This window comes from Neomonachus schauinslandi, chromosome 12 (genome assembly GCF_002201575.2).
Source record: "Neomonachus schauinslandi chromosome 12, ASM220157v2, whole genome shotgun sequence".
Lineage (NCBI taxonomy): Eukaryota > Metazoa > Chordata > Mammalia > Carnivora > Phocidae > Neomonachus > Neomonachus schauinslandi.
In genome coordinates, this window is record NC_058414.1 from 105452373 (window position 1) to 105465916 (window position 13544).

General features: G+C 38.8%; 1 protein-coding gene and 1 non-coding gene across 9 annotated transcripts in view; both read right to left on the reverse strand.

Annotated features, from left to right (window-relative positions):
* ESYT2 (extended synaptotagmin 2) overlaps positions 1-13544 on the reverse strand; it is an 83781-nt gene that overhangs the window by 11023 nt on the left and 59214 nt on the right. For 6 of the 8 annotated variants that reach the window (XM_021693004.1, XM_021693002.1, XM_021693000.1 and 3 more), the window contains exons 12-16: positions 13125-13214; positions 12561-12656; positions 6598-6660; positions 3325-3399; positions 2467-2553 (exon numbers count right to left, since the gene is read on the reverse strand). In XM_021693004.1, coding sequence (XP_021548679.1) covers positions 2467-2553; positions 3325-3399; positions 6598-6660; positions 12561-12656; positions 13125-13214 — 411 coding nt within the window. The remainder of the gene's footprint in view (positions 1-2466; positions 2554-3324; positions 3400-6597; positions 6661-12560; positions 12657-13124; positions 13215-13544) is intronic. The other 2 variants (XM_021693003.1, XM_021693001.1) reach the window with 2 other exon arrangements.
* On the reverse strand, positions 5207-5279 carry TRNAK-CUU. Its single transcript has one exon. It is a non-coding gene; the product is annotated as a tRNA-Lys (tRNA).

Here is a 13544-nt window from a genome sequence, read left to right on the forward strand (position 1 = left end):
AGGGGGGGAAAAGGGAAAACAGGAGGGGGGGGGGGGGGGGGGGGCGCAATTAGGATTGTTTAGACTGGCATGTTTAGTCTGCCAGCAACGGGAATGCGGACACAAGCTGTGTGATCCACTTGGCGCTTTCCTTGAAGCTAAGCTAATGTGACAGGAGGGCAGAATATATGACCACTGAGAGTAACAGGTGTATATTCAAGAAGCTCGGATTCCTCCCAAGTATATAATTTATATATATTATATATGTTCAAACATGCAGAGGACTTCTACTTCTGGCCACGATGAGTAGCCAGACCTAAATTTATCACCCATGTTAGCTTAAGAACCAGACAAAACGTTCGGGATGATGGGTTCTAGGCTGGACAACGTGAGACACTGGACACAGGAGTGCCCTGAGAGCATGGAAACCAAGTGAGATGAGCCTGACAACTATTTCCTGCCTAGATGGTGTCCAGGCCATGGTTCTGGCATGAGGACCCCAGAGAGATGTGAGTGGTTGCCCTGAGTGAAGAAGGGTGAAGAAATCAGGGAGCAGGAGGGTCCAGAGAGAGCTGGAGGCCTCTGAAGACCCCTCATCTTCAGCCAATCAGCACACGAGGGAGCAAACTACCTGAGGCCAGGAAAGATGCCCCAGGAGGAGCAGGGGACAATTCCCAGAGCACAAAGGGCTGCGGACAGTATCCATTCCAAACAGGGATGAGAAATCTCATAACATTAGGGCTCAGATTAGCAAGGCCACAGGATCCCAAGATTAAAGGCTGTCGGGCCTGCCTAACAAAACTTAAATCAAACCTTGAAAGGCTCAGTGTCCAAGTTACTTACTTGCAAATGAAAACAAAGCTCCAAAATATTTGAAGGAATACAAAAACCCAGCACTCAATAATGTAAAATTCACAATGAAAAATGACCAGGCAACCAAAGCAGCAGGAATATATGACCCAAAATGAGGGAAAGTAATTCGTAGAAGTAGATCCAGCAATTATACAGATGACAGAATGAGTAACAAGGCACCAAAAACTCTCACACACTAAACACGAGAAGGTACAAGAAAGACACGGAAGAGAAAAAGATCCAAATGTTTACTTCTAAGATGAAAAATATGTCTGAGATGAAAAACACACAGGATGGGATTGACAACAGAAGAGACACTTGAGGCAGGGAAAAATTTGAGGAAGTACTGGCCAAAAATTTTCTAAACTTTAACAACAGCAGACTTTTCATCAGAAACAATGCAAGACAGTCCTTTAAGAAAATAAAACTGATAAACCTTTTGCCACACTGATCAGGGGAAATAGAGGGAACAGGAAAATTACCAATATCAGGAACAAGAAAGGGGACATCTTCCTGAGACATTAAAGGGATATTCTGAATGATGTTGTGCCAAGAAATTCAACAATTTAGATGAAATGGATGAATTCCTTGAAAGGCATAAGTAAAAAAAATCATCAAGAAAAAATAGATAACCTAGACAGATCTATATTATTGGAAATTATTTTGTATTTAAATGCCTTCTTATAAAACTACAGGCCAAGATGGCTTCACTGGTGGAATTCTCCGAGCACGTGAGGAAAAAACCCAATTCTACATAAACTCTTCTAGAAAAATACCCAGGAGAGAACACTGACCAAATCGTTCTATGAGGACAGCATTACCCTGATACAAAAACTAGCATTATAGGAAAACAAATTTATAGATAGTATCCTTTATGACTAAGATACAAAAATTCGTCACAAAATTTTAGCAAGTTAAATTGAATACATAAAAAGGATACCTCATCATGACCAAGTGGAGTTTATCCCCAAATAAAGGTTTGCAAGGTTTAACATTTGAAAAATCAACAATATATTTTACCGTATTTACAAACATGAAAAAAAAAAAAAAAAGCTGTATGATCATCTCAATAGCTTTAGAAAAGCCTTTGAGAAAATTCAACATACATTCATGAAAAAAACACTGAGCAAACTAGTTAGTAGCTGGAGTAGAAGAAAACTTCTGAAAACAACAGACTTAATGGTGAAATCCTGAGGCTCTCCCCTTAAGATTGGGAAGGAGGCGAAGATGTCTACTCACTCCAGAGGTGGGAGGGCCACGGCAGGGCAACAAGGCAAGAAAAGGAAGTGAAAGGTACCCAGACTGGAAACACAGAAGTAGAAGTGACATCATTAGCAGAAAACGTGACTGCCATATAGAAGGCAATCCTAAAGTATCCATAAAAAGCTGAGAATAACCAAGTACAATATCAATATACAAAAGTCAGCTGCATTTCTAGATAGTAGAAGCAAGCATCAAAAGTTGAAAATTGAAAAAAAATTACATGTCAAAAGGCATGAAATACTTAGGGGTAAGTCTGACAAAGATTTATCGATTATGATGATGAGTCCCATAAATTATACTCTTTACATCTGTGCAGTGACTTGTATGTTGGTTATATTTCTACAACTCTATTAAAAAATGCAAATAAAATACCTCGACTTCAAGGTCCTGGCGCTTGGGATTGTGAATGAAGAACGTGAAGTTTTCCTCCCACACAGGTTCATTGGTTTTGTATCGAATCTGAAAGAAATGACCAAATATCAGCTCTGTGATATTTTATGTGGAAAAGAGCTACCAAGACTTTGTTTATTCATTTACTGTGTTTGGAGGCTTAGGATGACTTTAATTAAATTCCAAGACATTTATTTACTGAGCCTGTGCTATTATACATTAATTGTGAAAGTGTTCAAAGATGGAGATGGTCCAAAGTGGGTCAGGGAAATTAACTGTTAGGAAATTCCAACTGTATGCCCACCTCAGTGACAAGACCTCATCTGCTCTGTCTGCGCTCTGTTCTACCTCTTCCTCTACATAATGCTGGTAAGTCACGAAGCTCCCTAAACTGTGAACATTTAAAAGTGAGCAATGGCCTATAACTTTAAATAATTCCTGAAATGCTTTTCTTATATTAAGAAAGCGGAAGACATTACAGCAACAGTAATGCCTCTCAATTCTTGAATAGAATTGTGTTTGTTGAATTTCAAGGACTGTTGGTTATCTTTCAAACAACATATTTACAGAGCTTTCAAAGGAAACTTAGAAATTTATCCCATGTCGTTTATCCATGAAATCAAGCAAAAAGCATATTATATTTTTTAGTGTTATTTTTAAAAATGAACAATATATTTGTTAACCCAATAAAGAAGTATGGCTATCTATGAGTTGACTGATTTGAGAAAACAAGAGAAAGATATGGAAATCAATGATCTCAAACCTGTAACATCAGCCAGCTGATTGTTCCCATCTAAAACCGGCGACAGTGACATCACAGGAAGCTAGTGAGAATCTTACCTTGCTCTCCTGGGCCTTGTGTCCAACTGACATCTGGACAAGAGGGTTTGGATTGCTGTTTATTTTCTTCCCTGACTATCCAAAAACAAAACCAGACAAAATAAGTAAGCATACACATCTTGAAATGGGGCTTACTAAAAAGGAGATTATTGGCTCATATTAAAAATCATTTTTATTTATTTCTGATACTTCAGTTACAGGGAATATCTGGGAAGAATTTAATCGGAAAATAATTGCTGAGCATATCCGAAAGCAAAATTGTTATCTACCATGAGATAAATTAAGAAAATTCCCGTTTGTATATGATTTTTAAATGCTAAGGTCTTTTATTTTCAAAGCAAGTTACTTTGGAAAAATGAAATCTTCCAAAAATCTTTAATGCTAATTCCAGCTCTCAAAATTTATCTTACTCGCATAAGAAGATGAGTAAGTGCAGCGAATGGAAACAGAAAAGCATGAGGAAGGGCAAACGGAGAAATGTACAATTCAGAACAGTCCGCTGGTTGAAATAATAAAATACTACAAAGTATGAGAGATGTCTTCATGTTTTTAACTTAGTACATTCTGTGCAAACATGTAGCTATCAGATATCAAATCTTGCTTACCAGCTCCTAAGTAATTCTGACTGGAAGAATCAACATCAATCTAGAATTGCATTAAATTAAGTACATATAAATATGAGAAAAATTCAGGAATAAGAAAAAAATGGTAAGAAGCATACTTTAGCAGACAGGTGATAGAACATCGTAAAACACAACATATATGGGACATGAGGTTTATTTATAACTTAGCCCCACAAGAAGATGCAGTTAAATATCTGTTAGTGGGAATTTATTAGAAGGTCACAAAAGTATTTTTTAGTTAAACAATTTCAGAGTCAATCCTCAAAACTGCAGCAATGACAGAAGTAGGCATCAAATTCATATGATTATCAGAATAAAATATTACTGGCCCAAACATACTGTGGTAATTTATTTTCTGGTTCATCTTTTTGATGAGAATAAATTCTGCAAAATGAAATAAATATTGTTAAAAAAAATACCCAAGGCTATAGACTACTATGGCAGAGAATACTAACTTTTCCCCTAAATCCTTCCTTTAATACTGGAAGCCCGGAGTTCCACCTGAGCACAAGTCCTGTGTACATGAAAATTCTATTTCTGAACTTCCCTTGCAGTTGGGTGTGGCCAGGTAACAGTCTGGCCTTCAAGGAGGGGCATCCTCCCTTTGCGATGATGCTACTTTCGGCTGGAGGAACTGAACGGCAGCACTACGGGCCAGGATTCTATTAACATTCCAGGGAAATAAAACTGTCTTAGGCTACAGTGGCTTCTGATACAGCAACTGCATTGATACAAAAACTGCTTCTTGGCTAACATAAGTTACTTCATCTCTGAAAAAGTAGCCATCCATTCCTAGAGTTACTGTACCTTATCAATTCTGAGACACACTTTTTTTTTTTTTTTTAAACTTTCTAACATCCCTTGAAAACAGAATGAAACTTATAGTTGGTAACTTTATGTACCTGTTTTTACGCAGGTCCCAACTGTGAGATAGTTGTTCTTGCTTTAACTGATTTATTTTGCTTCCATTTTCCTTTTGTTGTGTGTGACATAATAAAAATCTGTATTTATCCTAAGCCTAAAAATTCTTCCAATAAACATAAACACTATCAAGCCTTAACAGGAACTTTTCTTTCTTGTGGTACATAAAATAATGGTGTATTTTTAAATGATGTTTTAGATCTCATGAAATAAGGTAAAATCACTAAGTCTTCTACCATGATGCAATATTCAAAATGCATGAGCACAAGTCAGATATATAAGTAAAATGAAAATACGAGTTTTTATTTTTTTAAACATTTTATTTTAAGTAGTCTCCATGCCCAACGTGGGGCTTGAACTCACAACCCTGTGATTAAGAGTCACATGCTCTACTGACTGAGCCAGCCAGGCACCCCAGAAATACGAGTTTTTAAGTTAGACTGTCTCGAATTAAATTTCAGCTGTTTGCAAATGATTATTGAGACCTACATATTTCATCTATTTGCACCTTGGTTTTCATGTCTAAAAAATGGACACAATAGCAAAAAAGCCAGGTTTAAATGGAATGATGTCATAACAACTAATAGCTACACTGAGCTCTTTTACATGCATGATCTTATTTACGGATACCCCAAAAAAGACCGTATCACTTCCAGTCTGTAAGTAACCGAGGGCTGAACATCTTGCTGTAGCACACACGGATGAGTAGGCCAGACTGCAGTCCAAACCCAATCTGCCTTCATGCCAACCATAATGTCTTGCTGGTTAATGACCCTCAGATATCAAAGAAATGGTGAGGAGAGACTGCTGATCTAATTCTTTCCAGTGTTCTGGGAGCAGTTATTTCAACTGCCGTGCTAACTAGTACTGCAAAGGAGTAAATCACTGGTAGGCCACACTTCATCTGAGGGTAGGTAAGGGCTTAATAAATATTAGGTCAGAAAGCAGACGCTGTTTGTCTTCCTCACTTTTAAAATTGAACTTATTTTCCTACATGAAGCTGATAAAGAACCATTCCTGATCCCTTTGGATACAATTTTCTTAACACAATTAACATTTAATCCACCCCTCCCCAAATATTTAAGCCTAAAATGTTCAAAGAAATCAGAGAAAAAATAAAAAAACACTGTAAGTCATGGAAAAGTTAACAATTTAGCCAGAAAATACATGTTCACATTGTTTTAGAGAGTGGAGCTTAGTTTTCAATATACCTCATTTAATGAAATTTAAAGCTTCTCGAAAGATCTGTCACCCAAACCCAGCAGCACCAAAAGCCATGAGGTCACCGACTAAGAAACGGCCCTAACTCAGCATATTGGAAGAGGTGATTTCTAAATGGATAGTCACAGTGCACAAGGAAGAAATGTCTGGAAATCATAATCTAGATTATGATTCTAGAAGGTTTTTACATAAACCTTCTATTTCACCATTTTCACAAATTCAAATCCAATTAAAATGCAGATGATTTAAAACCATCTTAGACACTGCTGCCTAAGGCCAAGAGGACAGAAGTCTAATTTATCACATTGGTACTTTATAAAATTTATCTTCAAACTTGACAAATTCTTCTAACTACTAATTCTTGGGTAACAAAAAGGATTCCTCTAACTAGACAACTGATTACTACATTAGTAGGGAGGCAATTTGTCAATAGACCCACGAAAATTAAAAAGCATCATCTCTTTCAATATGTTTCAATTAACTTTTCAAAGGGAAGCTATTAGTTTACCTTTAAAGCTTTCTGAACTGCAGACTTCTTCAAGACATCAGGGTTAAATTCTAATGGGTTACTCTTTCAAGTCAGAAGAAAATGAATATACCAAGGGTTAATAAAACATGCAATGAGGAGTTTATGTAAGGTTAATGACACGAAAATCTATGAGAACGAAAAAATCTTTAAATGAAAATCACCAACAAGAATGACACAAAAAACCACTAGAACTCATTTTTAGCACATAAAATTCTCTATGCCCAAGATTTTATCTTAGAATAAGCCTTTATAAATATCAAAACACATTTCCTCTAGGATTACTACGATCCTTTAGGATTACTGTTCTTTTTATACTCCCAGCCCTCTTGTCTTTGAGATTTGAAAAACCCAGGAGTGACACTTTAAGAAAGGGTTCTATTTACTATCCTTTACTTGAATAAACCTCTAAAATATCAACCATTTATACAATACAGGCTTTACCTAAACTACAAACGAATGGGCTCTATATGCCCAAATTGCTCTCAAGTCAGCTCATACCCTAGCCTAGCAGATGCTATTTTACTTCCTTCTGAAATTTACCTTCTTCGTGCAAGACCACAGCAGGGGTGGGCCTTCTCTACTTCACTCCCATTCTCTTCCAAGCATCAAATGCAGAAGCTGATCACATCATTTCAAAAGTCTGTCCTGGCTTTAAAGTTCTATTATTATGGGTTTTATGTTCTACTTTTATTGACTTTTAAAAAAATTCATTACTTTCTTGCCTTCAAGAGGGCAAGACTGAGTTGTTTCACAAGCTCCTTCCAGGACTAACATTTAAGATTAAAGATTTTATCATGTTAGTTGTAATTACCTTCATATGACAAACTGCTTTTATTATGTTTTCATTAAACAGCAGATTTCATAACGAAGAAAGATGGACAACTAGCTTCCCTGCCTCCTGTGGCCATGGCAGGCTGCTCCAGATGAGAAGATAAAAACATTTGGCCAAAAGGAATTAATGTGACATAAAGGCCAGATCACTGAGGTGGCCTGCGGAGCTTCAAAAATACGGGACCCACCAGACTGGACTCTAGCAGGAGCCTGGACAGGTGAGGCTGGGACCACTGCGCTGAGGTGTGAGGACTGACAATCTTCAGGTGTCATAAGAACCTTTTCTGAAGCTCACTTTGGATAGATGTAATCTAGGCTAAGTGCACATATTATTCTAACATGCATAAGTGAAAGCAACATGAGAGAGGCCGTGGTGCAGGTCAGGGTGCTAGAGGAGCACTGTGAGATCGTGGGAAGCTGCACAGGCTTGAAGGAGAGACAGGCCAGATCACACTGGTGCACTCATACAAGCCCACTGTGAGCCCTGGATGTTACTGCACCTTCCACCCTTGGGCTGTTTCCCATAAGTGGAAGCAGTAACAGCTACCTGTATTTTTTAAAAACTTTTGTTTTTAAGTAGTCTCTACACCCAGTGTGGGACTTTAACTCACAACCCCGAGATTAAGACTTGCATGTGCTCCCAACTAAGTCAGCTGGGTGCCCCTGCTTTGTTTTTAAAGATTTTAAAGTAATGCCACCTGTACTTTTAAAAAGTGAGATGGCACCTAGCATCATCAAACCCAATGGTCTTCACATTATATAGCTAGCATTTTTATGTATAAAGTAGGCGACAGTGTGAACACTCATCTTAGATAAACTCCATGGACAGCTCTATGAACTTACAAACTTGAAGTGATAATGAATTCACTTTAAACTAGGATGGAGGAGATAGCGGAGTTCAAATTCCAGCTCTGCTACTCACTAGCTGTGATCTGGGGTCTCCAACCTCAGTCCCTCACAGTCTATGTGTTGTCTTAGTTTCCTTATTTGAAAAGTGATCATGAGGGCCTGAGACTAAATGAGGCATAGAGGTAGAGACCATGGAAGGTGCTCAGCAAATGTAGGCTATTGTGTAAATCTCAGGTTGTAAAGCTGCTTAGCCACTGGGAGCCAGAGAACACCCTGAGTGTTCCAGTTTCAAATTCAGCCCAAAATTTGATCAAAAGAAGGAGGGCAAAGTGCTGACAGTCTACATTGTCAAGGGGCTGTTTCCAGTATGGGAGAAAGTCCTGTAGTGCTAAGGGTTTACAGATGGCCTCCCTGGTGGTAATGCACACATAGGGTTGGAAATTAGGTATTCTGAGTAGGTAGAAGCTAAGAGTCCATTGTGCCTGGCCTTTATTAGAAATACCAACGGTCTCAGGCCTTTGGGGGAAAACAGAAAGCAATGATTTAACCTCACACTGAAAACCAATGGGTTAAAAAAGAAAAAAGGTAATCAAATCTGTTCAAATTTATTTTATAAAACATTTTACTGATGCCTATATTTGAATCATTGAGCAGTACTAGTATATGATTTTGATAATGCGGAAGGAAAGGTAGTTTTGATAACCTAGCAATGTCTTAGCTAAATATTATAAAGCAATTAAAAAATCCTGACACAAGGTCAGAAATATTTCCTTTAAAAAAGGCAGTTACAGAATGAGAAAAGGTAACTTAGGGAAGCTACCGCAGACCAACAGAGTTTGCGTGGCAGAGGCATTCTGCCGTCTACAGACACGGCGTACGGTACAACTTGCCACTAAGAAACACCCGAAACAGAAAGGCATTGTATGAAAAAGTGACGGAGAATGGTTGCAATAGGCACCAGTGACCTCATTCTGACTTTTAAAATGCCTTTAAGAGGAACAAGCAAAGAGTGAGGAGACCGTGGTTACCATCTCCTACCTACGTGACTCTCAACAGCTCACCAAACCCTTCAGGGTCTTGATTTCCCTCAGCTATAAAATGGGACAAAATACCTATTCTTCAAGTTTTGCCCCCCTTCTTTTTAAGATAAGAATAAACTGAAAATGCACATGGAAATAGAAATGAAAACTCTTCAAAAATGCAAAGCACTACCACTATTAGATTCAAAGGCCGAAGAACTTTAAGGATCTCAGTAGTTACTGATTAAATCAGTCTAGAAAGAGTAACTTTCTAGACTAATGACTAAGCCACTGGTGACTTTCTCTGACCTCAAAGCAAGTAAAAATCACTACCTGCTAAAAGCATCAAGAACAGTACCAGGAATCAAGGCCCCAGAGCAAGACCCCAGGAAACAGACATAATGAGATCAGAATCAGCTTCCCAAAGAAGGGTTAGAAATGGGGCGCCTGGGTGGCTCAGTCGTTAAGCGTCTGCCTTCGGCTCAGGTCATGGTCCCAGGGTCCTGGGATCGAGTCCCACATCGGGCTCCCTGCTTGGAGGGAAGCCTGCTTCTCCCTCTCCCACTCCCCCTGCTTGTGTTCCTGCTCTCGCTGTCTCTCTGTCAAATAAATAAATAAAATCTTTAAAAAAAAAAAAAAAAAAAAAAAAAAAGAAGGGTTAGAAATGCTCAATTATCCACTCCTGGAAATTCTTCTAAGTTCCTTAAGAGAAGCTGAATCATAAACTCAATATATTTTTTTTCTCCCTTAGGAGCACTGGTTAAAAATTGAGGGAGAAGGTAAGTTTCCAGGGTAACAGGTGGACTTCTGTCTTCACTGACCGTCCCTTCGGGCACAGTTGGCACCTTTCAGGAAAACCACATTCTGACACTTCTATGTTTCGTCAGGAGGAAAAGTAGATTTAAGGAAGTTTTCTGAAAGCTTGCAAATAAATATTTACATCTCACATTGAGATGAACCACAAGAAAATCAGTTTTAATCATTATGGCTTCATTTTTTCCTCAGAATTTTTATCTTTTTTTTATGGGCCAGTAGCAGCTTAGGAACTTAAGGCTTCTTCATGACTCACCAGGTTTGTTCATCTCATCATCAGATGTAGTCACCAAAGTTGGTTACAGCAGTGTTACTTTTACAAAACAAGCACAAAAGAAACACACACACAGTAACTGAAATCATGCAAGAAAGTTAAAAACGCATGCCACACCATTCCACCACCGAGTAGATGGTGTTAGAAGTCCCAGCCCACATTCTAGCAGTCTCCATTAAAACAAAAGGAAGAAAGAACACTGGAGAACTCACAAATAGTGCTCTATAGACTGAGGTAGTATTTTCACAAAACACTAGTCCCGACGCTCGCCTCTCTTTTAAGTAGCCACACCCAAAGTTTCCCTCGTAGATACTCTTAGGAAAGTGGAAACAGGAGGAGAAAGCAAAGAATGGTGGATTGCGGTCAATGAACGCACAAGAAGCACTAATAAATAGGAGTGCAAAAGGCAGAGTCAAAGCATCCCACAGAAACGCAGGAGAACTGGTTGGCAAACGCTCCCGTTTAAAATAAACACCCAACAGGGCAGCGGTTTTGCAAAGATCCTTTGCCTCTGACAGCCAGAGCACACTTCATGCACAAAGTGTCATTTTAATAGATTAATAAATTTACTTCTGCTTTTGTTTTGCTTACGTGATGTTATTTAAATTTCAATTTAATGTGACAAAATACACAGTTCGAAAGAGGCCTAATTCCTTCTTGCCAATTCACTAATACTATTCCTTGTATCCTAAAATATACAACAAATTCACTTCCATCAGGGATTATAAAAGACTTTATAACAAACATTACTGTGATTAAAAACAAAAAAGTTCTACTGTATGAAAAATTCTGTAGGAAGGTTAAATAGTAACAAAATAACTTTCCCCAAGTTGAAATTGTAACAGAAAAAGTCACAGAGTTCTAACTGGAAGACTAGCCAAAAGGTTAAGGTAACACTTTAAGAAAAAATAAGAATTTGTGAAGTTAAAGTCAGTCAAAAAACCTTCACTGAAATAAAGAGTACAATTATACATAATCACACACAGTGTTCAACTATATCTTCCCAGTATAAAAAAAATGATCAATTACATTTTGTTAAAAACTTTAAATAAAAGAGATGCACAAAGTACCTTTATTTGCTTTTGAGCTAAGTGTAAGTAAAGCACCACCGTAAAGTTCTGAAAGGCACTAGTGAAACTAGGGTGTGTATTTCGTGGGACAAAGGAACAGTCTAGCTGTGGTGAGGTGAGGCTAGGCACAGTCCAACAGGAGACACTCAGATGCAAACTGTGAAGGGCAGTGAACACTTGGCTTCCTCGTCTGTCTCTACCAAGTGGATGCCAACAAGGGGAGGACACAGGGAGACTACATGCAAATGCACTTGGATGGATGAGAATTTACTATAATTTTGGGAGGAAAACAGCCTGTATCTGTAGTCTTTCTTTCACCAAATGAAATAAGAATGGCCATCTCTTGAATAAGTGAACTGGCACTAAAAAAAATATGATCAAAACAATATATGTGTCTATAATGATCACATTATCCTAAATAGTGGGTTTAAAGTATGGTGATGGAGGATCACATCGGGCCTCACATGAATGGAAATAGTATGATTTTTCTTCCCCCCAGTTACAGTCATTACCTACGAAGGCTGTACTTCAGTTTTTTCTAAGAGCAAAGCAGTTCTGATGCAAATGAGTCGGAGCACTTGCTGTGGGCTGCAGGAGCCGAGTAGGACTGATCACCTGAGGCTCTACTCAGGCCCTGCTCTCCCAGCCTGCCCGTCTGTCGTCCTACCAGCTACAGCTAGGATGGACTCTGGGCTTGTAGGCAGAGCTGCTTCATTTTATTCCCATGCCAAACAGACAATTTCCAAATCTTTAGGTCACTCTATTTTAATAACTAGTGATTTTCTACAGAATATCTTCTTCCCTAACTACCAGGCACATTCTTTTCCTATGTAATGGAGATTTCTTCATAAAACATGTCAGAGTAAGAATAATTCTGAACATCCTGGATAAATCCGTAAGATGTGTAAACCGAAATTATACTCATGAAGCAAATACATGCTGATCCCTCCCTCCCCCATGCTGCTCTCCCAGGTGGGAGTGAAGTGAAAACAGAGGAACAGTAACAGGTGACACAGTGTGGATGAATGCAGCAAGATCTGCTACCAGGAAAGGAGCACCCAAGGGAGCTCCCATGGCATTACCTACCGGAAGGTTCCTTGCTGAATCCAAATACAAAATCAGCAATGAAGAGGAAAGACCATCATTGGCTTGGTCTTTGTCAGCCCTGATGTCTGTTAGCACCTATGAGAAAGGACAAAAAGCCTCAGCAGGTGTATTTCCACAGGATTTTAGACTATTTCTCCCTGATTAGGTCTGTAATGCTCAAGAAAAAAAGGAAGGTGGGGAAATAAACCATCCAATACATGCAACACAGAGAGAATGAACACAATAAATATACTTTAATGACAAGAATCTGTATGAATCAATTAAATAAAGCACAGGTGATCTGTGGCTCTCCAAACCCCCATACTCGAGTATATCAAGCACAAAATATGAAGATCTCATAAAACAGGTGGGAATGACCTGTACATCTTTCTGTAAAAATAAAATTCCATTATCTTTAATTTACCCCTTATGTGACTGCAGTGACTTACTTAATTTAATCAAAATTACTGCTGCCATTTTTCTAAGCCAAGTAGAAACGCAACCTAAAGATACTAATCTTAGCTATGAGGGGCGGTTGTTGTCATGGGAAATACTTCACAGCACCTTGTCGAGGTTTGAAGCATTTGGCATTAATGTGAGCCACTCCAGTTTCAAGTGCAGTTTTCCTCTGGGAACCTCGTCCAGGGCGAACCACTGAAGAGAGAACGTGAACGTTCACAAAAGTTCTCCTGAGTCAACCTTTCCAGTCAAGCAGTTTCCACAAATGTCACAAGCTGCTCACTGTGAGGCACCGACAGTTCCTGATTAATGCTGAAGGACCGAGTCCTACCATATTTCGCTTTGCCCTTCGAATGAGCCAGTGGCCCCAGAGGATGACAAGAGCAGTGGGCTGGAACTCGCCCAGCATTGCCACCACTCTGGAGTCAAAACCATTTTCATCCCCAACTTACAGACAAGGATTCAAATGTCTTCTAGTACTGTCCAGCACTGTCAGGCTTCTACGTATGGACTTCAACAGAATTT